The 26,540-nt window shown below is 43.7% G+C and overlaps 2 protein-coding genes across 8 annotated transcripts in view; both read right to left on the bottom strand.

The window, feature by feature from the left end:
- Positions 1-13,247, bottom strand: part of gtdc1 (glycosyltransferase-like domain containing 1) — a 37,641-nt gene extending 24,394 nt beyond the window's left edge. For all 3 annotated transcript variants that reach the window (XR_013077954.1, XM_076746846.1, XM_076746847.1), the window contains exons 1-3: positions 13,199-13,247; positions 3,163-3,353; positions 1,083-1,250 (exon numbers count right to left, since the gene is read on the bottom strand). Coding sequence is in view for 2 of the 3 variants with exons in the window: in XM_076746846.1 (XP_076602961.1) it covers positions 1,083-1,250; positions 3,163-3,353; positions 13,199-13,210 (371 nt within the window). In the remaining variant the exon portion in view is untranslated. The remainder of the gene's footprint in view (positions 1-1,082; positions 1,251-3,162; positions 3,354-13,198) is intronic.
- Positions 13,248-16,304: 3,057 nt separating this feature from the next.
- zeb2a (zinc finger E-box binding homeobox 2a) overlaps positions 16,305-26,540 on the bottom strand; it is a 59,911-nt gene continuing 49,675 nt past the window's right edge. For 3 of the 5 annotated variants that reach the window (XM_076746926.1, XM_076746924.1, XM_076746927.1), the window contains 3 exons: positions 23,924-25,848; positions 22,546-22,648; positions 16,305-19,362 (listed from right to left, as the gene is read on the bottom strand). In XM_076746926.1, the coding sequence (XP_076603041.1) occupies positions 18,752-19,362; positions 22,546-22,648; positions 23,924-25,848 (2,639 nt within the window). In that variant the 3' untranslated portion in view covers positions 16,305-18,751. Of the gene's footprint in view, positions 19,363-22,467; positions 22,649-23,923; positions 25,849-26,540 lie in introns of all 5 variants that reach the window. The other 2 variants (XM_076746923.1, XM_076746925.1) reach the window with 1 other exon arrangement.

Here is a 26,540-nt window from a genome sequence, read left to right as displayed (position 1 = left end):
TGTCCTGACGGGGACAGCAGACCCACTGATGTAAAAACTGCAGTTCTCTAAATGGAGCTTGGATTTGCAGCCGAGGGTTCGGCTTCATCCTGAAGCTTTATGCTGCATTTTAATTGAAATGAGTGAAGTAATCTGGCTTTGATCCAATCAGAGGCCTCTTAATGATCAGTTATTTAATGCTGCTGTAACGACATTAGAGGAGATGGAGAGACGCCACTTATTGACGAGCTGCCCTGCAGATCAACAACAATCAGTTTTCTCTTCACTGTTCGACAGCTGATTAATGACAACGAGACCACTTCAATGACACACCAAGCACCATGTCACAGCAGCTCATTAACCAATCATGTCACAGCAGCTCATTAACCAATCGTGTCACTGCAGCTCATTAACCAATCATGTGCAGCCTGACATGCTCTTTGAGACAAACTGTTGCAGCTGAGAGGATCCAGCAGACGAACAGTGACGTAACGCTGCGTCCAGCTTTTCATTTTTGATTCTAGCTTTCATTTTATTTCATTATCACACTGATTAGAATTGAAGTTAACTTTAAGTGACGTGGAGGTCTGCAGCTCAGTCATCAGTAACACCACATCGTTCAGGGTTTTATCTTTCAGTCGCTGCTCATGAACTATGAATCACACTCGTCACTTTTTACTGTCTACGATCAAACCTCAGTGTGTTTTAGTGACTAACTGATCGACATGTCAGCAGCGACGTTTCCACAAAGTCTTAAATAACTGTGGTGACTGGAAACAGAAAGTCCATCACCATGACAATAAGTCCTTTAACTGAGCGATCGACAGAAAAATACTATTTAATGTTCAATGTTGTTTACGTCATTGTTTGTTTAAGGTCTGACGACAGAAAACTGGACATATTTGGGTTCTGGACATTAAAACAAGCAAACTTGTGACTTACTGGTCTTGATGTGGGACTTAAGACTTGACCTGGTACTAACCGGTGTTGACATGTTGGACTTGATCCAGGACTTCATAGCCGATAAAAAGGACTCACTAATGCCAAAAATCTTAATTATCATTACAATGACTTTGTCCCATAGAAAGAAGGACTGTGTTTACCATGAGAGGACCTGGTTATATCCATACTGGAAATCTCTCTCCTGGTCTTTGCGGACCGGATAAACCAGCTGGTTCTCGTGGAAGTACAGAACCTTCTTCAGACTGGCCAGATCTGGTCTGAGAGCCACCAGCTCACACAGGTTCAGGACCGAAGAGGTGAAGAGGACTCTGGAGAGAAAAACATGTACAGAAATATGAAGTTGATGGAAGGAAAATTAAACAAAGACAGCCAAAAACCTGGTGTCAGAAACCTCCTCAGAACCACATCTGGAGTCAACATGAAGGTCCAGAGAGATGATTGAAAAGAAGCCCTCTGATCAGACTGATCATTCCAGGTACGAGCATCCTGACCAGGGCCGTGTGCCCTGAAGCTGGAGCTCCAGGAAAGACATGGAGTCCTTAAACATGTGAGGGGTTCCTCCTCTGGAGAGCAGGAGGCAGGTCACAACACTTCATGAAAATCCTCCTCTGTGCAGTCTGAGTGCTCGGCCTCTGAACTGATCTGACTCCTGATGTCACTTCAGCCTGATGACTTCAAAGGACTTGATATCTTCCCAAAGGCCAAAGATGAAACATTAATTCATTGCGACACGTAAACTGACGTACAACACGACTTAAACGACTCAACACGAGTCAGTCTTGACACAGGACTTGACGGGGGATTTGTCTGTTTCCACTTGGGACGGACTTATAAGACTTGGGAGGTGGGCTTGACGTGGGACTTAATTTGGGACAAATTGGTCAACAGGACAGAAATAACAGTTCTGAAAGCTCAGTTCAGATGAGGATGTGGACCATCAGAACAAGGTCTTCCCCTGTGGGTGATCCTGCAGTGCTGCCCCCCCATCCCTCTGATGCTGTTCCATGAACCACTTCATCTGAACCACCTGTGCGTCTTTGAAGCTCTGGACCTCCCCCAGCAGCTTTGATGTGGCTTCTCCATGAGCGAACCATCGTTGATCACTGCTGTCCTCACAGACCAGGATTAGGCTAATTTCCTGGACCTGCTCGGGTCTTTCTTCAGGCCCCTGGATAGAAAAGTGGAACAGGAATCACTCTGACTCAAAGCAGATGAGTCCTGTCTATTTTTACTCCCTTCACTGCCGAGAACAGAGCGACGGCCTCCCTGTGGACTTCAGACTTAGCGGTTCAGACCTGCAGGAGTTCCCGAGTGAGTCCATGTGGACGCACAGAGGAATCATCTGATTTAAACTCACCGAGTCAAACCACCTCTGATAACTCTAAAGACATCAGTGTTTTCTCACTGAAACAGAAAGATACCACAGCTCACACGAGCTCAACCCAACAGCAAAAACAGCAAGCTGACAAACTAACGTCAGCGTGCTAATAAGCCAACAGCAGCACAACATTAAGTATCATTTAGACATTTAGCAACATATGTTGTATAATCATTGTTGTATATGTTGTATAACATATGCTATATATATGTAACATTTGCCATCTTACATCTCAAGCTAGTCAGCATGTATGTGGAACGTTTGATAATGATAACATTTAGCATTCTTACCTTTTTAGCATGCTTGCCTTAGCATGGTGTTTAATATGCTACATCTAACATAATTCTAAAACATTTACCATGTTTCCTTCTCAGCATGCTAACATGTTAACATTACACATTAATGTGCTAATGTTTGGCTTGATTAGAGTCATTTTTCTGATACATGACCCTCAGATACATTCTTCACCAGACGAACTGATGAAATGTGGTTCTGACATTCAGCTCCCCCTCAGGATCAACTGACACCATTAATGATCCTCTGACTTTCGCTCTAGCGCCATCATCAGGTTTTGATGTGTCCAACACTTATGTTTGTGACCAAATACCTGAAGAACTAATGACAGTCACGTTCACCTCGGCTGCAGTGTGTTTACTGAAAATTAGCAAATGTTAGCATGCTAACAGACTAATACAAGATGGTGAACCTGGTAAAATCTAGATTTCTTAATATTGTGAGCATGTTAGCATGCTGATAGTTACATTTAATTAAAACACTGCTGTGCCAAAACAGAGTCTCAGCGAGCTGCTAGCATGACTGAAGACTCTGCTTAAACAACTCACCTGTATGACGGGCAGGTGGGGATGGTCTGGCTGAAGTGCAGTGCCGCCGTTCTCGCCCTCCAGTGCCATTTCTTGGCGGGCAGCGTGAAGACGGCGCAGCGGTCGATGTTGTCTCTCAGCAGGTCGATCAGCTGCTTGTGAGAGCCGCCGTGAAACGCCTCCACCAGCAGGACGCTGGCAGCCTGAGAGCTCTGCCGCAGATGACACAGACGGGATTATTGATCGGATCGATTAGCTGTAAGAATGAGAGCTGATCGAGGATGGCGGTTTGAGATTGAAACATTTCCCTGTTCTCTTGATTTTCCTGTTTTTCAGGGTTTGGTTTTTGGAAAGGACTCTGTTGGTTCTGAAAAATGATATGTCACTTAACTTTAGCGGTATTGTTGTTTTATGAACAACTGATTGCTTCCTTGTTATATGTGAGTGATCAGTGTACATTTGGAGCATTTAACATACTGAACAATATAGAAAGTGATTTTGTATGTAAACGATCTTAGTGTCATAATAATGTGGCAGAAAACAAGACGACAATAACTAACTCTGACCAACCAATCTGAAAAAATGTTCATTTTCAGGATATTTTTTAGCAAAAACACTACAAATTCACTGATTCACCGTGTGAATTTTGACTGTCTGAAAATCCCCACTTGATATAAATATCAATAACACAGATCATCATCAGCTGCAGCAGCGTTTGACAGATCGATATTCAAAACGTGTCCACATCCTGTTGTTGGCATTTGTGTCACAGCAACAAAGTAAAACTCAGGATGACTAAACGTGAAAAACTCGAGGAGAAACACAGGAAATCAAACTTCTCTCTGCTGAAAGAAGTCAAGTCACATCTGAACAAACAGACGCAGAACAACGACATGAAATTATCAACCCATCTACGATGAGGCTTCTTTTTCTGACAATCAGAGCACCAATCAGATCGATGACAACTCCATCAACTGTCAGAAAGTCAGTATGGAGACAAAATGTGCTCAGCATATTTAATGTTCCACCTCACCAGCTTCACTGATGTGAATATGATGCGGCAACAAGCTTCAAACACATCGGTCCAACGAAAGACCAGAAGGCTTGAGAAACCTGCTGTCATGAAACAGTTTGTCTGTAAAAGACTGAATCCAGGTTTCATGTGTTTCACAGAGTCCAGACTCTTCTGGAATCAGGACTGCGTTCATCAGTTTTAAGGGTTGACTGTTCTTGTTTTTGGATTAAATAACTTTCTTAATCCCCAGAGGATTAAGTCGCTTGGATAAACGTGTCCAGTGACGGATCACAACAGACAACATATAAAACAACAACAACAAAAACAACAAGTCAAGCCGGACAAACTGAACAAGAACACACCCGAAATCTAACGCTGATCAAACAGTCTGACATTAAACCTTTAAATCCTCCTGAACAGACTCTGGCCTTCAGACTGAGGCCTGAGCTGGACTCATGAACCAGGATCCTGGTCCTCGACAGCGGTGATGCTGCCACAGAAACGTCTCTCTGGTCCACGTTCTGCCTGTTCGATGCATCAGCATCAGTCATATCAATGTGATATTCATGTTGACTGTCGCTCAGGATCAATGAACAGTTCGAAGGATCATTCGGTGCCGTGAAGGTCCTGACGGACTCTGAGGGGATTTGGCTTTAATGGTGGACTGGATGGAGTCTACGGTGAGCTCAAACCGACTTCTCTGGAACTTCCACTCAGTTATTAAGTGTGGTATTAAGTGGTCGGACCTGATTAATCAGAAACTGTCTGACAATCAAATAACGGTCAAAGTTTTTAAATTCACTCATTCCAGTTTCATTCATACACAAAACTGAATCTCTTTGTGTTTCGAGCTGCTGGTCAGACAAAATAAGACATGAGGACCTCAGGGTAGACTGAAAGACGTTCTTTAATCTAAACCAACGGTTCTCGATCCTGAGACCAGGACCTCTCAACGGGCACGTCGCCGTCCACGTCCACACGGTGATGTACGCCGTCATTCCTTTGTGTACTGTACGTCATTACTAATGGCTGGATGGAAATGTCTTTTCCACTATGCAAAGAGACAGATGTGTCATTCAGTGTAAACTGTGCAGCAGCCTGACGGAGGCGCTGACGTGATGAAGAGCGGATCTTCCTCAGCATCAGTAAATGGAAAACTATTGTTGACGCTGCAGAAAGTTAACTTTGCAGCAGCAAACCACAATAAATCATAATATCTGTCTATTTGCAGCACAATGTGTCCTGATAGAGAAGCTGCGAGTCCATTATGATGCGAGGAGGTTTAACAGGAAGTGGACGTCTTCCAGTCCCCGAGCTTTCTGTCCTTCCTCTGAATTCCCTCCCAGTCATTTCCAGTCCGCCCTCCATTTAGCTGCCCACAATGGGAGCTAATGTAGCTGCAGCACTCAGCGCTCGCCCACAGACTGCTCATCAGTCAATATCTGCTCCTGCAGCGCTGTAACACCACTCATATCAGGAGAAGGAAATGAGGCCTTTCTTCTCTGCCTGATACCGCTCAGCCCTCCACCACAGGTTCAATGCAAATGTGTCAAAAATAAAAATCTGATTGGAAACAGAAGCATAATGTTGCCCATTGTGCTCAAATGGCCCAATCTATTTCCTGAATGCTGCCAAAATAATGTGAAAAATGAAAATGTGAACGTGTCAGACGGGGAGAAGGACGGACGCTGATTAACTCCGTGGTTTTGACCTTTTGGTCTTTAAAATGAAGAAATGTGGACCGGTTTCAGGCTCAGGCCTCAGCGTGGACCACATCACTTATCCTTCCTTCTCACGTCGTTTCACTTTCACCATTTTTAGAGGCTGGACAGCTCAAAGAGTCCGAGAGCGAGGCGAAGGTCGAGAAAAATCAGAAAAAAATAATGTCATCACTTTTCTCTTCAATCATCAGGGGACCCCTCGAGGGGCCAGAGCCTGGAAACCAGCAGACGGAAAAAAATGACAAAACTTCAATAAAACTTTAAGATTCATTTTATGATCAGCTTCAGTTTTTTTTTGTTAATTATCAGGAAAAACATTTATGATGATTAACAGCAAAAAAAAGATGAAAAATGAAAACAAAAAAATGATATATATATGTGTGTGTGTGTATGTATATTTATGTATCATTAAAAACTGTTGAGAAATTTGAAAGTGAAACCTGACAAAAGGGAAAATAACAGCAAACGCAGCACAATGACAATAATAAAATAATCAAAGCTGTCCAATGGAACTGTTTAAGTCGACTCATGACGTTTTTATTTAATATCTAACATTAGATTTTTAAGTCTCACTCATGAAGAGGCACAAGAGTGGAAACGTAACTTGAAAATGATCAACAAATGGAACGATAAAAACTGAGAAAGAAGAAAGAGAAATAAAAAGAGACAAAATGATCAAATTGAGCTGATAACAGACAGCGACACCAAAGAGTCACAAGCAAACACAAAAACTGGGTCAATAAAGGTTGTTCAATAATAAGAACAGCATAACAGTAATAATAATGATAATACTGATGATGATGATGATGATGATGATGATGACGACACTGGAAAATCTGAAATGTCAACAGATGAAGTAATGTGAAAGGAAAAGACGTGAAGATTAACGAGGGAATGAGGAAACAAAGGAAACAGAAGCGTGACAGCGAGCGTCAGCCTGACTGGAAGTCTGTCAGTCAACGTGAAATCGATCATTCCACCTTAAACACAAAGAGTCCCTGTCAACCACGGCGGGGGATTCCACAAGACTCATCTCACCTAGACACCTTTCCTCGCCCACTGCTTCAAACATGGAAGGCTGCCGACACCCACGAAACAAAGGGTTAATGTCATCGATTTCCCCCTGGCAGGGAATCCCCCCAGCAGCCGGCGAGGGGTAAACGGCCGCTGAGGCCGTGAGTCAGCAGCACAGTGACGCTGGAAACTAAAGCCTGGAAATGTTTTTCTGCTGCTGCCACTTCACGGCCTCGTCCTGATGACATCGGGGCGCCGCGGCGGCGGCCTTCACCTCCACGTTAAAGACGCCTTAAAGTCACCGTGTTCAGGGTTTTCCCGACATGTCTGGAAAAGTGCACTTTCACATCACTTCAGACAATATTTACACGAAAGAAAAAACAGGTCGTGTTTTTCACTTTTCACTCAGAAAAAAGTGACATGATGACCTTTAGCCATGTTAGCAGCGTCGCACTGAGGACGTCCCTCAGTCAAGCACTTTGTTCCAGACGGACGTCAACAGCTGCTGGACAGACGGTCATGAAATCTCTTATCATGAAATCATGGCATTTAATGTGTAACTGACATTTAGCATGCGTTCACGTAACGAAGACCTTCAATGAGTAACTATAACCAGGTACAATTACAATTACAGTCATTTGAATGCTTTTATCCAAAGCGACGTACATATGAATTCACGCACCGATGGCGCAGCATCAGGGGCAGTTTTGGGGTTCAGTATCTTGCCCAAGGATACTTGGACATGTGGACTGCCGAGGCCGGGGGATCGAACCACCGATCTTCTGATGGCAGACGACCGCTGTACCTCCTGAGCTACAGCTCCCCTAACCATGCTTTTTAGTACGCTAACAAGCCAATGTTAGCATGTTAACATGCTGATGGTTACACTGCAGCTCGTCTCAAAGACTGATGTCTCCATTTGTCAAGTGCACAATAAGACGTGAGAGACGCTGAAACCTTCCAGGACACGACGGTCAAAGCAGTGAAGATGTTCGTGGCTTTTTCTGAATTCATTTACATCTTTCCAATCGGATTGTGTGACGCCATCAAACGGTGATGTTAGCTAGGAAGTGGTTGAATGCTAATGTTAGCTGTTGCCTGATCGTAGCTAACAGGTTATCAAATATGTTGTTGTTCCTTGAAATATGGTCCAATGTCTCCTGTTTACCATCCGCGTCTTTTCAGCTGCTGATCAATGGAGAAGCGGCGGACTGATAACAACTCGTCAGACTCTACGTTTAAACAACACAACGTCCCAGCTTCCCACCCTGAGCGTGACGTCAGAGGAAAATGGCCATCGCGTGAATACAGTCTAAGGTCTGCGATTGTTTTCTTATCAATCGATGGATCCGCTGATGGATCCTGATCTCGTACTGTAACAGAGACAGTCCTCCAGTCCAACGGGGACATGTGACTGTGAGCAGCTCTGATCTCACATTGGAGGATTAATGAGAGCGAGACGTGACTTTCTTCTGTTAATTGAAGCAGTCGTAGTTCACAGCTTAGAGAGTTAATCATCAATCACTCTGTAATTACACAGACGAGGTAATCTGAGGACGGAGGGACCGAACGAGGTCTGAAAACGCAGCTGCTCTCATTCACTGTCAGATACATACAGGTACTACACGAGTACACACTGTGTGTTTGAGCTGATTTCAACTAATGACATTTCACTCAGAAATTTGTCAGTTGATATCTGCAATAACTCTGTTCTTAAGGTGGAAATCCTAAAAATCACTCATTCCGTCCTCTCAAATGTGCACTCGTGTCAGCTTTTCTGTTTTCCCTCACAGCAGACGTGAACTCTTTGGTTTCTGGACCGCTGGTCGGACAAACATTTGAACTATTCTCGGTTTTATTCTCGTGTTTCATGTATTTGTGACATAAATGAGTGGAGCAAACGAAGATCGTTCCTCTGACTCATCTGTGATTTTCTGGATGAATCATGTCATTCATGTACGTGGACCCTGAAAAAGTTGAGGATCTTCACTTCACTGTGATATTCTGACATATTTAAAGCATCGACCAGTCTGGATCAGTTCACTGCTGACCCTCATCAGACAAACAGACGCTCAGTTTGGTTTCACACCAGAGGTATCATGCAGTACGTGCAGTATCACTGCAGTACATTGGTATATTGGTTATTGTTTACATTTATTCATCTGCAACTTGCACATTTTTTTTCTGGTATATACTTTATAGCTCTGTCTCTCTCTTTAAGAACTGATGTTAATATTTGTTTAGACACTTAGTTAGATTTTACATATTTTACATACTTTGTTGTATTTTACATATTTATATTTTATAGATTTTACATGCTTTGTTATAATTTATATATTTTAGTTATAGTTTATATATTTTACATACTTCATTAGATTTTACATATTTTACATACTTTGTTGTATTTTACATATTTATATTTTATAGATTTTACATGCTTTGTTATAATTTATATATTTTAGTTATAGTTTATATATTTTACATACTTCATTAGATTTTACATATTTTACATACTTTGTTGTAATTTATATATTTTACAGTTATAGTTTATATATTTTACATACTTCGTTATATTTTACATACTTCGTTATATTTTACATACTTCATTATATTCTCAGAATTGCTGCTATTCTATGTTTTTATACTCAGTTGTAATGTTTAAGAACGATTTTCTCTTAATTTTATTCTATGTTTATGTGTATTGTTTAACCTGCTGCTGCAACAAAAGAATTTCCCAAACCTTGATTAATAAAGTCTCTGTCTAAGTCTATTCATTGAGTTCTACACAGTGTTTACAGACATTTACTACGTTTACATGCAGTCAGAAACCCTTTCATAACTGGAATATCAGCAATAACCCGGTTGCGCACGGCCATATAAACACCTTGAATAACCAGAATATGCTCAGATTCCAGTTTTTAAAAACCCGAATATGACCCCTGGGTTACTCCTTTTCTAACCCGAATATCTGGTCATGTATACACCTATCGGAATATCTCCATCGAACGGAACATTAATTTGTGTTCTGCACATGTTCTATTCGCAAGGAATCTTGGTCTTTCGAGTGCAGGAACTACTTGTTGAAAACATGGCGAAGCGGAGGACACCACACTTTGGAGCGAGGAGGAGCCAAGTCACCTCTTCAGTGTGGTGAAAGACATGAATATCACGTCTTTTGTAGACGGTAGAAAGTACCAGGATAGAGAGATACACAAGAAGGTGAGCGAAAAGTTACCAAGCTGAAATGACGCGCATTGCATCATGACGTTCTCCGCGCGTCGACACGTTCTCCGCGCGTCGGCACGTTGTCTGTGCGTCGGCACGTTGTCTGTGCGTCGGCACGTTGTCTGTGCGTCGCTGTTTTGATCGGGATATCCCAATTGATTACAATTACCATGTATGCAGGAATAACCCTGTTTGCTCACGCATGGAAACAGGTTATTCCAAATGTTTCAGAAACCGGAATATTGACCATAACCCGAATATTGACTGCATGTAAACGCAGTGATTGATCCAGATGAAGCGCTTTACATCCTTCCTGTCATGTGACTGAGGCCCGGCATTGCTCACAGTTCAGAGGTGCTGTGGGCCGTGAGGGGCTCCTCTGTGCTGACCCATGCTAACGGGTGGAGCGCAGGACGTCCAGCGGTCCTGGAGCTACATTTACTCTGATGTGGGAACAATCACAGTGCATCCACAGAACGCCTGTGTTCTACTGATTCATCATCATTAATTTTCTGTCAATCATGTCATTGATTAATAAATGCGTTTATTGCATTCATGTATTTGATCACTTTTTGGCAGATCAGGGTCATTTTCCCTACTCGTCATACAAAGGGCTTCACATCACAGAACACAGAAAACTACTGTGACTGCAAGTTAACATGCTGCTGATTTATTGGTATATAAACGTCTTCACTGCTGTGACCACATGAATTTCTCACACTTGAGACGAGGCCATAAAAAGTTCACAAATCTGCTTCATATTGTGGAGTTTCACTTTAAAACCTGAGTCATATTCTGTGATCTCGTTCTGAATGGAAAGGTCATATCCAGATACTGCAGTATTACACGCAGTATTTCCCCCTGACATACAGTGGAGCAAAATTCCAGAGTTCAATCTGAAAAAGCATCCTTTCCTGCTGTGTACTTTTACTGCAGTGAAAACATGACAATTTTTCATTTCACTGCATTTTGTTTCTTACCAAATCTTTTTTTTTTTTTTTTTGGCCTGTTTACTGCGTTTGAAGAGAGACAGGAAGGAGGGAGAGAGAGAGGAAGACCTGCAGCAGAGAGCTTCAGGTTGGTATTGAACCCAGGATTAGTACAAGGGGCTCACCTTCCTCCAGGTGAGCTACCTGGGCACCGCTTTTTGCTCCAATTTACCTTTTGCCATAATGTCCTCTATGTGTTTCATATACAGGTGTCAACATAGCAGGTACACAGGTGTGACAAAAACCACAAATGTGTGACGTCAGTGGTTTCAGAACACACCTGTGTGAAGCGGACAGGTGAACTGGCTCTGTGTGCAGAACAGCTTGACTTTGGGTGGAGGCTGGGAGTGCGGAGCTGTTACAGTCCAGCAGGTCCAATAACACAACACTGATGGATGCCAACCGCCATAAAACACAACAGAAGAAGAAGAAGGCGACAACTTTCATTGGCCATCAACACATTTCTTGTCTACATGTGTTTCCTGTCCACACATCTGACTCAAGAAAGTAACTGAGAGATGTCCACAAATCAAGTCAGCAGCTCCTCCAATATTCCACCACCGACAAAGAAACGTCAACCTGGACGAGCAGAAGAAAAGACTTTTCTCTGAGAAGAGACTCCACGAGGAGTCGTAGCTTCAAGCTAACGATGAAACAAGGTGAAAGATCTGTGATTCATATCCAGCAGACAGACAGACAGACGGACAGATTCAGTCATCTATTATCTGATCAACATGACAAAAGAGCACAGCAACGTGCCACAAGCTAATGCTAACAAACAAGACAATTGTCCACAAAAAAAGGACAGAAAAACAGATATTCATTGGCTCCGAACAGGAAAGTGAATGAGTTTCAGGTTCAGGTGTGAAGGAGTCACCTGCTGCATAACGTAGACTCATTCTGTTAGTCAGGATCAGACGTCTCAACGGCATTTATTCCACAGAAGACACAAAGTATACTATAGAAGTACAGCAGTCAGTGTCACACAGGACGTCCGCAGAGGACACAGACACACAAACTGATGCAACACAGCAGCCACCATCATCTCATCATCATCATCATCATCATCATCAGGAAGCTGAACAAACTGAGGAAGACTGTGTTTATGGGATCACGTTACGTATGGGCCGAGCACCAACCACTACCTGCTGGTACTCACCTGAGTACCAGACTGAAGAGCTTACATGCAGTACTAGATAAATATTTACTCACACACTGACATTCAGTACTTCCCAGTCACTCCAGTATTTACTGCACTTTCTAATTCAGTATCTGTTGAGTTTACATTACACACAAAACATTTAATATCAGTTTACAGACTTTCATTCATATTTACAGGTCCAACTTAGGAAGGAGGTAGCTTTAATCATTAAGGTTCATTATGGAAACATCCGTTACTGACTGATGTCAGTTTTATCTTCACATGTATGAGGATTCCGAGCAGAACAGGAACATGTTCCTAATAAATTCAGTGAATCAAATAAAGCTAAATAAAATAGTAAACCTCCCGGTCCCACCATGTTTTGAAGTAGAAGGCTGACTTCACTCTGTTCTTCGTTTAGTTTTCTCTCCGTTGTCTTTAACTGATTAACGGTTAAATTCACTTGTAATCAGGATATTCAGACACAGCACAGGACTCGATGAGACGTCCTGTCTATAACTGTCTGTACCTCCAAACGCCAGTTACATTTCAGTGCCAACTGTACTCGGTTGAAGTACTTCAGTGCACGTGTTTACTGTCAGCTTCAGGTGTCTCACATTCAGCTACAGGTCAGTATTTTTGCCGCTTCGTGTTCCTCTGCTGTGTTTAGCTCTGATAGCTGTTAGCTCCGTTAGCTGTTAGCTCTGTTAGCCAAAACACAGCAGGAGCCTGCTGCTCACTGGCTGCGATAGGCTAACGGATACCAGCTAACTAGCTCTCCTTTCCCGGCTAAGAACAACCCACGTCTCCCCATTCCCAGCCGGTAAGAGCCTCCTGGAGGCCCGGGGCAGCGTACCGGCTGTTTCCGGAGAGAACTCAATAAACGGTGTCCTCAGTGGAGGACAAAAACCGCCCTGACTTCACTCACGATGACGGTTCAACGAGCACTCACCTCCGACTGCATCTGCCCGGCGCCAACTGACAACACACGCACAGTCAAGCACGTCATCACGTCACCTTTTGGCGCCTCTTCCTCTCTTAAAAAAAAAAAAAAAAAATGTTTTATTGATCTTATTGATCAAGGATGTATTACATATAAGAATATATCTGAAAAGGATTAATACAACATTGAAGAACAACATACTGTTTATCAAACTGTCATACACATATATATTTGAGTCTATATATATTTAAGCAGTATCACAGCAGAGGTCGTGCTGTTGTGCTGAATATCAGCACTGGTGTGATTCGGTCGTAGGCGCAGATAATCACCAGTGCAATAGCACGACCTCGAGTGTGATATTGCTTTTATACAAAAGTTTTACAAGCGCATTTTATTAATTAACAGTAATAAGCGACAAGAGATTATGCTTTGTTTGTTTATTGAATCATTTATTTGGCTCTGCCAACACAAATAGTTCCGCAACTGGAAGGGAGACAGGGCTGTTGCCAGGCAACACATAAACACTTCCTACACACGAGTTTGCCAGTCTGTGTGTGCGCATTACCACTACTCTGCATCATCTACATTTACCCGAATGTTTCCATCTATTGTGCAGCCACTGAAATAAGAGTGTGTTGACAGACGTTTTGGTGGCATGGTGTGTGTTTGTGATGAGTTAACAGCTCGATCAGACAGCACGCCGCTCCATCGTTTCCAGCTCTCCATAATGGTCTCCAGCAACTTTCAGACCTGTGAAACAAGTTTTTGTTTAGATATGTATTTTATGTTCTGCGACACATTATCTTTGAATCAAAACTGACATTGTAGTTTGCGTCCGTTTATATAAAGCATCTCGCCCATGGCCGCTCACTGCCATGACCTCCCTCGATCGCCTCTGGTCCCGCGTCACACAGTTTCTGTATGGCAGTGGCTCTCAGGCTGTGGTTGGTGTAGGACGTGTGTGTCCCTGCCTCCGTGCACATCCAGGGTACCATCTGTGACAGCTGGTTACTCCCAGGGGAACGGCGGTACACCAGAAGCTGTGTGTCGCCACTGTTACCCTCCTCGGCTGCAGACACGGGGCCTTTGCATCAGGTGGAATTTGCTTTAGGTGTTTTTCGAGCGACCCTAGCGGGCAGAGCGCGTTTCCTCGTTCCTCGTACATAGCGCCCCTCCGGTTTTCTCTGTCTCTCTCCAGTGGGTCTGCATGGTTTTTTGTTTCTTCGTTGAACGTCATGGTGAAACATTTTGCTCCATTGTCGTCACATTTAAGGATGAATGAGTCAGCTTTGAGACCCCGATTCCGCTCTTTGCCCCTGCATCCAAAGTGCAACTGAACATCATACCAGACCTTGTTCAGTGAGCCTTTCGGATTTTCTGGACTCAGCTCCGCAGAATGTTTTAAGATGCGCTGGTCTTCAGGTGAGATCGGGGGTGGTGTGTTGTTTTGTCCTTCCCTGCCCTTCTTATCTCTTTGACGACTCATTTGAAAACATTGTGAGCTGGTATAAACTCTGGGTCCTGCATTAAGTTCCATGAACAGCTAACCGGAGGTCCAAGGTAGCTGCTGATGCTGCAGAGCTCCCCTGTAGTTGTCCGGATCGATCCATAAAACTGCCTCAACACTGTGTTCAGCTCGGTCTTCTTAACTAACTGAAAGTTGACCTGGATATTTTTGAGATTCAGCCAAGTCTGAAGGCAGTTCAGAGCCCAGGTCGTCTGCCTGACAGTGTTGGCTTCATTTTTGCTCTTCTCTATGTTGTCGAGGTCAGCTGATGTCATATCAGCACACCTGGTTTGCGCTGATGTATCCAGGCCTCTTTCCTTCCCTTCATCCTCCTCTGAGTCTGATGACCATTCATAATTTAGATCAAATGTTATTTGTGGAAATATGTCCACCTTTGAGGTGCAAAGTTTGCCACAATCTAAGATAGTTAACAGCTGATGTAACGTTAATTAACGGTTAGTAGAACGCCTGCACAGCAGAGTGATCGTGTCAGTAAGAAGTCCCAGTGCTGTTGTACTCTGTATCAGCACTCATGGAATGTCTCTTGTCCAATCAAATTACTTTGTCGGTACTAACTGTGGTATAAATAGATATATACTCTTCTTCTTCTTCATCTCTTCTATTTCTTCTATTCTTTTAAGGAGCACTGTTACAAAAACAATTTCCCCTGGGATCAATAAAGTATATCTGATTCTGATTCTGATATAGATGTGTGTGTGTGTGTGTGTGTGTGTGTGTGTGTGTGTGTGTGTAAGACCTTATTTATTTCTTTAGCAGCAGTAGTCAAAGTTGTAGTAGCAGCAACACACAGCAACAGCAGTCATACCAGCAGAGGTAGCGACTACTATTGCAATTGCTAATACTTCGACTGCTGGTCTTGTTACTATTACTAATATTTCCAGAGAGTGTGGTATTAGCACTAGAAGTATTAGCACTAGAAGTATTAGCAGTAGCAGCATTAGCAGTAGTAGCATCAGGATTAGCTGTAGCAGCAGTAGCATCAGTATTAGCAGTAGCAGCAGTAGTAGCATCAGTGTTAGCAGTATTAGCATTTGGTATTAGATTAGTGTTGATCAGTGATAAATCAAACTTCTTGCTCCTCTTACAAATCGTGTCTTATTTATTGATCTGTTTATGGATCAAATGGTCATTATTATTGATGAGCTGTTCAATTCTAGAGATATATTCATATTATTAATGATGTCTGTCTCCTGTCATTTCACATCCAGCTACTCCCTGCCAGTGTCATCACCTGTCGTCTCACCTGTCGTCTCACCTGCCGTCTCACCTGTCGTCTCACCTGTCGTCTCACCTGTCATCTCACCTGCTGTCTCACCTGTCGTCTCACCTGCTCACCGTCTTCAGGATGCACTAAATGGCATTCTGGCCCATTTCCTCTCATTTCTCATTTCTGTCAGATTGTCTCTCTCAGCTCTTTGGGGAAATGTTTTCCCGCTCTCCTGCTGCTTCCGTCCTGGTTTTGTGCTGAACCTTTCCACACTTTACTGAAGTAAAAGATCAGAGTGCTTCTTGGGTCCAATGATTACTATCTCCTAAAAATATTCGTGACATGAAGAATCGTGTGTGTGTGAATGAATCAAACAGATAACAAGAAGAATAACACAGTTTTATTAAAATTTAATTTGGCTACATTTATTCGAGCATGGTCATCTCTGAGAGAAATGAAAAATTCAATACTAATACTTCATACATTGTAGGATTTCTTTCATCGTCATCATCAGTCCTTCATCACCTTTTCAATGGGATGAATAAAGTGGATTTTTTTTACTCTCAAAAATACAGTGTTTTCACAATAATCATCGTATCAAAAGTTCCCCAAATTTAGAATTTCCAGTAGTTTCAAAGGAAATAAAACAAAAAACAAAACACTTGAATTTTTCCAAATACCACAGACGCGCTCTATTCATAGTTTTGCTCCAATAGTCAATGACAGAATCATTTTTACTAAAATATATCTATTTGTGAGGAACTCTAATACTGTACACTACAGTATGAAATAAATAAAATTAGGAAATATAAAACGAGTCACATAAATAAAATGGTAAATTCTCAAATAAAAACAAAAAAAATGAAATTTGTGTTGGAAAATTCAACAAAAACAAAAAGTAATACTGACAAAAAATACTGTCATGGAACAAAAAATACAGAAAATTGCACAAACGTATGTAAACTAACAAACTGCCATCTACCTATGCTAATACTGACGAATCAAAAACAAGATGAAGTACTCATTGTTCATGTGAAGCAGAGCAGAGAGGACAGGTGATGGACACTGTACAGGGATGGCACTTTGCAGAACAGGTGAGAGGTTTGCATATAAGGCTTTCTCTGGAGAAAAGTCAACACACAAAAAAGGCTCGGTCCTTTTCACGTCTGTCTTTTTCACACGGAGCCCTTTCATATTCTGCTCCCTCCTCTCCTTTTTAAGACTCACATCGACATTTTATTTTGAAAATCACACAGGTTTAAATGTTCCTTCACATAAAGAAAAAGAGGCCCAAAGTCGTGTGGTTAGTTGGCAGAAATAATAAAAGAGGATCGAAATAAAAAAACGTCACAGTAAAAGGAGACAGAAAATACAACAGTAACACTGACAGGAAGTGACACGAGTGTTCGAGGCTTTTTTCCCTCTTTTTTCTTTTTTAATTCTTTTTTTTTTGTAGTGATTCGGGGAGTCGAGTGCAATTTCCTGATGTGGGGTTTCGAACACAACAAGACACAGGAAGTTAAGAACATTATAGCACCACACAGCTTTTAGGCCTTTATAATACTGTACATTAAAAACAGCTTCACTTCATTTCATTATAATGATAATCATTATTACTTCTTTTCTTTTTTATTTTTTGCATAATGTGGATTTTTAAACAATCCCACCCAGCTTCATGACGTGGATGTTGGCCATCATTGAGTTGCATCTGCAGTTAGGGACTGTACCAAAATTATTTGGGGTGTGAGGAGGAACTGTTTAAAACAGGCCTCCCTCCCAGAGTTAGCAAAGGAAGCATGACCTTCACTTCACTTCAGTTCATGACTCTTCAACGATCAGTGCAGTTCATCTGCATTTCTTCACGACTTGTTTGGTTCTAGTACTTTGATGACATGGTGAGTACTCACCGCTAGCTAGCTAGCTACAGAGCCAAACACTAACTCGCTAGCCACCAAGAACATACTGATGCTAATTAGTCACAACAGCTCCTGGAACTTCTCTCTGTTTTGTTACTGACTCAATACAAGTGACTTAAGAATGAAATGAAAGCGCTCTGCGCTAACGAGTATTAGCCATCACCGACACCATTGTGTCTGCTGCAGCACGCTAGTTGTGAACGGACACAAAGCCAGTTAGCAGAATGGTTAGCATCAACAACTAGCAGCAAGAACCCAGAATTTATCATCAGTCATGAGATTCAAAATTTTGGACTAAATTTCTGTCACTTCTGAAGTTTTCACTGTAACTTGAGTTACTAATAACATTAATTCAAACGTTAGCATAAGCTCTGTAATTAACACAAGCAAGAAGGCTATGTCTGGCACGGCAGCTAATGAAACAAAACAGGTTCAAACAAGATGTGAAATGTCGCTGATAAGGAGCGACGTTTCGTAAGCTTTTTAACGATCGTAGCAGCCAGCAGTTGGTTTACGTGTAGAAACTCACAGAAGCAACTTAGAGAATGAAATTGGACATGAAACTGCTTTTTTTCCCTAAACTTAAAGGCCATGAAAGTCTAAATAAACCTATGTAAGATGTTAGTAACTTGTCAAAGAACATGAATAAAGGTCATGATTTTTCTTCTGTTGTTTCTGCTACGAATATTAACGCTGAGAGGGAGGAGCTGTCAAAAATCACAGATCGGTGGTCTGAATGTGTCTGACACAGATCAGCAGACAGCTGCTGGGTGAAACACCTTCACTTCCCCTCTGTCTCTTCTGTCCACCCGTGATAATTTGTGTACAGTCCCTTAGAAATACAAAGCTCTTCTTCTGCGTGGAGCCAACGGGACAAATGTTCGAAAGCTTTTTGAATTGGTTTTTCCGGATCAGTCCTCCTGGTCCGACTTGCTGTCTGTCTTCCCTTCTCGTGAACTCTCGTCCATCAGCTGCATCGTGTCTTTGCCCTTGTCGTCCCTCATCGAGTCCATCTGGCTCCTGCTGTCGCCTTCCTTCTCCTCCTCCTCCTCTTCCTCCTCTCCTTCCCTGAAACTTGCCTCCTGTCTGTCTGTCACCTCCTCGTACGTCTTTTTGTCCACTTCCCTCTCCTCCCGTCCTCTTCCCTCGCCGCCGTCCCTCAGGATCGTTCCCCCGCCGTCCTCCTGCTGGTCCTCGGGGTCCGAGTACCCGAGCGGCCCGAGGCCCTGCAGGTAGGCCCTCCTCATCAGCAGCTCGGTGGGCTCCAGGCCTCCGACCGCCACACCTCCTCCACCCTTGTCCCTGGCCTCCCTCTCGGCCGCCTCGCGCTCCTCCGCCTCCCTCTTGCAGTAGGAGTAGCGGTGGTTCATGTGCTGCGAGTACGAGCCCGAATGAGAGAAGCGCTTCCCGCACTTGTCGCACTGGTAGGGTTTCTCTCCGGAGTGCAGGCGCGAGTGTTCGATGAGATGGTGTTTGTGTTTGAAGGCCTTCTTACAGATCTGACACTGGTGAGGACGCTTCCCTGCAGAGACACAACAGACAGAGCAGAAGAAGAGTCACAACAGGACCATGTGACACCACAGAAGAAGAAGACACGTGATTCTGCTTTAAAACAAGACACATCCTGAACTTCAGCTTCATCTTCTCAACGTCCTTGATGGAAACTGTTGATTCAGACCAATATGGAACATTTGATCAAACACTCAAACACACAAAATCGATCAATGGAACTCAGTCATTTTCTTAGAATGAAGTTTTTCTGGAGACACTTTCTGGAACTTTCGTATTTTGTAGTTTTGCCTCATCACTGAATGTCACAATAAGAAGAGACTAATGAGGCCTGAAGGAACGGACAATCACAGTTTGTCCGTTGTGGTTTGTGGTTTGAAGTTTGGCTGAAAAACTGCTGATGAAGTTCATCATAAACTGGAAACATTAGAATTATAAATACTGTAAGACGTTTCAACAGACGGCCAAACTTTGAGACTTCCTGTGATGAATCACTGTGAGGACAAGGCTCAAACAGGCTGCACACACCAAAAGATGAAGGTCAGAATACCAAAGAAATGATGGTTTCGTTCATTCTGCACTCACTTCATTAAAGACTTTATTCCTAACAGCAGAGACACTGATCCGTCAGCTTGTTGAAGGCCTTCGTGTCTGTTGATACCTGACTGTCCTGCTCATGCAGGAAGTTGATTTGGTACATTTTCTCTTCTTCTCCCTTACTCTGCTGGAGGCGACATGATTTGAACTGAACTGGAGCAGATTTGAAGTTTTAAACTGCATGAAGCCGTTTCTCATCTGAACGTTCAAAGTCTGACTTCCCAAACTGACTTTAAACTCCACAAACTTCCAAAATAAGACTCCTGGTTACTCTCTGTCTGTTGCCACGGCGATGCCAAGGTCAGACGAGATGCCGTGAGGCAACATGACCCCGTGACGGTCTGATGACATCACAGCACCACGCACACACAACACAACACACAACACACTAGATTTACTACAACTCCATACGAGCAGAAATTTCTTCCCTCTGACTCTGAACAGGAAGCTTCAGTCTGCTGCCAACCGACAGGCTGAACACCGTCCAAACACACGTCCCACGCACACATGCACCAAAAACACGGCTTCACCCTGGCAATGCCAGCACACACACACACACACACACACACACACACACACACACACACACACACACACAAAAACAGCTCCTCACAAACACACATGCAGGCAGATCGTAGCCACAAATAGACACGGAACGCCTGTAACATCCACCATAGCTGACATAGTTTACTGTAGCACACACACACACACACACACACACACACACACACACACACACACACACGGGGTGGCAAAAATAACCGAGACAGTGGATTCCTGCTCGGAGTGACTGGGGGGACGGATGATGCAACTGAGTGAAAGAGATGAAGGTAGACTCGGTCACAGCTCGTTAGACTGTGTGCTGCTCAGGTGAGAGCCTCCGTTTGCGCTTTCTACCAAACTTCATTGAAGAAAACACTCATTTTAATTTTGCGCATCAGATTTGGTGAAGTTGTGTCCGGACACATCAGAAAGTTTCAGCAAAACGAAGTTAAGAGGACAGTGTAGGAATGCTTCTTCTATGTCAGCAGAGCTCGTCTGGTGCCCGTCCTGCACATGGCCTCGCGCCTCTTTTTATTTATTTTTTTAACAAATACATTAGTTATATACTGTATCTGTCTCTGTCAAGGTTGAAACTAATTAAAAACTATTTGCACACCTCCACGTCACCACGTCACAGGACAGACTGTGTGGGCTTGCCCTGCTATCAGCTGAAAAGGACCTTGCATCCAAACTGGATTATAAAGATCTTATTGCTGAGTTTGCGGCCAAGAAGGCGAGGAAAGTGACTCTGACACGACCAGTTTCTGTATAATTTATGCACAGTGAGTCCGTCTCATTTGTTAGAGGTACAATGCGTGTGTTGTGTATAGTTGTAATGAATGTGAACGTATATTATGAATGAAAAGTGTCCTAACCTACTTCTTTAAGATGTCAAGATGCCAAAAAAAAGTGACTGAGCTGAGCCACTCATTGCACAGTTGATTTTCGCCCCTTTGAAATAAATAGCAAAAAGTCATATCTGACACTGTGTGTATGATTATGTTCTATTATTCTACTAAAAAAAATAAAAACGTATAGCAGCGGGATTACGCGTGCAGTACAACTAGAATAGTGTCCGTGTGACTGTTACTCATGCGTGATTGCGCATCCATGTCAAAGAGCAGGACCTCGCACCCCCGGGATCAGAACAGAACACAAAGAAAAACAAGAGGGACGATGGTTACTGTGTACGAGCCTTCCACATCTTTCAGTCTGTGAAACGTGTCGCTGCATCAGGTTCACAATAAGCAGATATTTACAGAAATCAATGAAGCTGATGAGGAAGAACATGAAATATATTGACTCTGAGCTGTTCTCAGATCAGTTTGTGTCAGAGAGGATCAGATCAGGTGATCAGGTGGTGACTGATGTTCTACACGCCGCCTCAGCCTTTCTGGAGTTGGGGTTGTACTTACAGTCGTGTTTCAATATTCAAGGGTTGACAGATAGTTCAACTGTCAGATGTTTACTGTGTGTTCACAAACTGTTTGTTTCCAGTTCAGAAATGGAAGAAATGGACCATCTCTCTGCTGTAATGAATATTTCCTTTTGATCTTGCCATACAGCCGGAGTACACACACATGCAAACATGCACACCTCCTCCTCCTCCTCCTCCTCCTCCTCCTCCTCCTCCTCTTTCAATCTCTTCTACACAAACACATCACAGTGTGAATGAGATGCCAGAGAAAATATTGCTTATATTTGGGCGCTGAATGTTTATGTAATCCTCTCCATATTAAATGATCCCTACCCCCCGCTGAAAAGAAAGGAACATGTTAAAGGCCATGGTTTACAGAGAACAAAACAGAAAAAATAACGGCAGAGAAGAAGAAAAAACTACAAGCTGGTGAGCTATGTGACTACATAAAAACGAAAAGGATAGAATGAAACCAAAATTTGTAGACATAAGATATGAAAGGAGAGGGCACAAAAGCATCGGGGGTGGGGTAAAAAAGAAGTGTCCAAATGTTATATATACCTGTGTGCTCATATTTGTGTCTTAGGAGGGAACTGGTCTTCTGGAATGTTTTGTCGCACAAGTCACACGCGTACATACCACTTTCAGTCTTCTTAATCTTCTTCCTGGAGAGCAGCGAATCGCTGTCTGTCAGGTCGTCCAGGCCTGACAGATAGTCTGCCGTCCCGTCCAGCAGCTCCCCCTGAGACACAAAGACAGATCGCTTCAATACGCCTGATAATCCCACACCTGTCGACTTCACGCTCAGAGACACCTTCTGGTTTAACCCCCCACCGCCTCCATGATCCCAAGTCTGGACAGAGCTTAAAAGCCCAACCTGGGTAAGTCCCCTTCATCCAGGAGACACTTAAAAAAGGGGGGGACATATGGGACGGGGAGGTTTTGAATGGTATTGGGATTGTGTTTACGGATAAAAACAGATACCAGGTGATTTTTCACAAGATGGAATTATGGCTACAACCAAGGAGGAAGGAACTCAACAGAAGTAAAAAAGTGACACTGATCCACAGAAAAATGACATCAGTGGTCGTTGAAGCTGCCTTTATTCACTGAAGATAAAGGCCTATTAGTATCTATTGGTCGTATCACACTGTCTTCAGCAGATGGAGTTGCCCAGCTGCTATTGAATTACAAATGTCGACATGTCCACTCTCCTGAGCTCTTGACTCTGTTGACTTAAAGGTTAAGGTTGGAAGTTGACTCCTGATCTTGAAAAGAGCAGTTGATGGGGGCACGGTGGCGTTGGACTGATCATAAACCACAACATCCACAGTTTGAGAAAGCTGCATCTCCTTCACCATCTTCTGCTTTACATAATGTTGATTTACCACCTCAAAACACACAACATTATTGATTTTGTATCAAGTCCTCATGCCTGCAGCAACATGAGCAACAAATCAAAATATGCCACTGGCCTGCTTCTCTGCATCAACATATATCAATTATCCATAAAACACCGGATGCCACGGAGGGCCAACTCTCCGTGGCATCCGGGTGGTAGCCCCTGACCTAAACTGGACCAGACTTTTACAACGGACGTGCAAGATAAGGAAACCTACAGTCAACTTTGGAAAGCGCTGACAAATTACCTATTCTGTCATTTGGGAGGACAAAAAGCATGATGGACATTATCTAGATCAGTGGTTCCCAACCTTTCTTCCTTGAAGCCCCCCTTGCCTGTGTCCAAGACAAGCCAGGCCCCCCAACCCCAACTCCTACCTGCAAACATGCACTAAAAGAAACAAACTTTTATAAACTTTTATTTGCAAAAATAAACAGCAGTTGTAGGTTTTTCTTCTTGTCCAATTGGGTGTGTTATTGGAATTTTACAAATTTAATGTGCTCAAATATAATTCTGGTAACCTCACAACCTCAGTGCAGATAGAACTGTGAGCACCCCCTGTGATCTCAGACCCCAGGTTGGGAACCACTGATCTAGATTGTTGGCTGGTTTTACCTGGAAACCTGGTTTCCGTTGGTACTTTCTCCTCTGTTGCATTTCAGCAAATGTAGCCGCCCCGGTAGCGTAGGTGTAGGCCATGTGGGGCAGAAAGCTCATGGGGTCTAGACCTGGGTAAGGTCTAAGGCCCGGGATGGTGGCCTGAGCAGGAGACATAAAGGTGGGTGGAGGAAATGCTCCGTGAGGTGGCAGAGAGGTGTAGACAGGACCGCCAGCAAAAGGATTAATCCCAAAGATGGGACTCGTGCTTTTCTCTTGCTGATGGACGGAGTTCCCTCCACCATCAGAGCCCAGGACCTCCTTCTTGATGTTGACCAGATCTAAGGGCCCAGACACCTGTTCTCGTCCCTGAATGTTTCCATTGCGCTCAGTGATGAAACCATTGGCCCTGGGTCGCTTCTCTCCCATAGAGATGAGCTTCTGTGCCATGTGTTTGGGCAGCGACAGATCTAGTGGTATATCTCCATGTGTATCCTCAGAAGTTAGGCTGTTTGGAGTGTAAGAGCTACTCTGAGAGTTTTTGGAGGAAGTAGAGGAAAGGTTGAGGGGTGATGGAGTGTTGCTCCTCAAGTGGTCCAAGGGGTCTAGAGGTTTGTCTCCTGTTGTCTGCCTGCTGGCTGTAAACTGGTTGGCCCTTGTGAATCTGTGGGAGGCATCATCGTTCATGAAGCCTCCATGTAAATCTGTGGCAGGAAGTGACATCGGTAACTGGCTCAAGCTGTGGTTGATATCCAGTCCACTGCGGTCGGGAGGGGGAGATTTTTTCCTCAGACTGCCTCCTTGGTGGTTTTGGCTCTTCCACTGGGCAAACCACTCCTTGACAAACTCCTGAGGAAGGCCTACAGCAATTGAAATCTTGAGCAGTTCCTCTGAGTTGGGCTCAGTGTTCATGGCAAAGTAGGCCTTGAGCACTGACACATGGTCCTTGAAAGGGTTGAGGGGGCTGGTGGCTTGCTCATTACTGGACAGCTCAGAGGCCATCGCCCCCCTACGGCTGGCAGGACTGCCCTCAGCCGGCTGCAGGACTGCTTTGATCTCCTCGTTCATTTTGCACAGGTAGCGCTCATGTTGATGCAGTGGGATGGGCCCTGGGAATGTCTCCTTGCAGTACTGGCAGGAGAATGACAGGAACTGGTTCTGGTCATCGTGGGATTTCTCCTCACTGCTGAGATCAATTGAGTGGTTTGGCTTCTCCTTCTTGATGTCCACTTGCCTCTTGGAGTCGTCAATCAGACTTTTGGCCTCGTTGACCTTCTCCAGTGTATAATCGATGATGCTCTTTGTGGGGCTGCCATGACCCACCACCTGGAAGCCAGCCTGGGCCAGCTTCTGCTCCTCCATCTGGGCCCCCAGCTCCTTCATGTAGGCCCTGAGCTTGGAGATCTCCTCTGGGTTCCCATCCATTTTCTGCCTGCACACTGTGTTGTCCACAATCTGAAGCACCTTCTGCACTTCACTCAGGTTGTTCCCGAAAGGCCCTGCATAGCCCATCAGGGGGAAGTCTAGCCCCATGCCTCCCAGATGTTGATGGGGGCTCTGGGAGGAGCTGTGGAGTGCCAGTGGGCTTCCACCACGGCCATTCAAGTAGACCCCTGGTGACCCAAACCCGTGCTGAGAGGCCATCAGCAGCCGGTACTCGTTGAAGTCCATTGGCTCGGCTTTGATGTCGAGCTGAACCTGCTGGTCTTGAGGGCCGAGCGGTCGCCCATTTTCCAGTTTGTGGCGGAGCTGAGCAAGGGCGGGGCTTCCAGGTGATGAGGTCGTGGAGTTTGGGGAGGAGCCAGGCTTGCCGTTGCTTCCGTTGCGTATTCGTCCATTGACAGCGATCAGGCCGATGCATTTCTTGCTGCTAATGTGGGAGCTATAGGAGCCAGAGTGGGAGAACCGCTTCTTACAGTTGGAGCACTCGTACGGCTTCTCACCTGCAACACAACGTGAAGTATGGATTATTTTTTGGTTTCAACTGCTGTTCTATTGAGTTGGTAGATATTTTCTTTATTTATTTTATTTGATTCTGTCGGTAAATACTTTTTTCTGGGCCTGTAATAATTTGAGCTACTTTTTTCAAGCATTTGTGCACTTTTTGCCAATAAAAAATCAGGTTATATTCTCATGGACTGGTCCCGAAAACCTTAACCGAACAAATTCATTTGGTTCATATTTACACAGTGCACTAATAGGCCCATTATTTTTTTCTTACTTCAAATTATGATCTGGCCACATTTGGCCGCCTGTGAATGCACAATGTTTTTAACGTTGCTAGCTGAGTGGCTCTATGGATAATCGTGTCTGTCGGTCAGTCCACCTCTTGGTTCATGGTCCAGATGTTCATGTTACTCTTAAGATGAACTGTTATAACTTTATTGATCCTCTGACTTGTACTGACATTCCCATCAGCCTCAGCCTTAGTACTGTCACTGTGAGCATGTTAGCATGTTGATTTTACAGTGCTGATGTTAGCATTTAGCTCAAAGCACTGCTGTGTCTATGTCCAGCCTTGTTTCACTGTTGAAATTGTGGTTTTTGAGATGTTTTTGAGATTCACTGTTTAACGTCAAGACGCAGCAAAATATCACCATCTCTCACTGGAGACTAAAGGAATAATGTAATAATG

Source organism: Chaetodon auriga, chromosome 13, assembly GCF_051107435.1.
Source record: "Chaetodon auriga isolate fChaAug3 chromosome 13, fChaAug3.hap1, whole genome shotgun sequence".
Classification (NCBI taxonomy): domain Eukaryota; kingdom Metazoa; phylum Chordata; class Actinopteri; order Chaetodontiformes; family Chaetodontidae; genus Chaetodon; species Chaetodon auriga.
The sequence above is the reverse complement of the archived record's forward strand: the minus strand, read 5'-3'. Positions and strand labels throughout refer to the sequence as shown.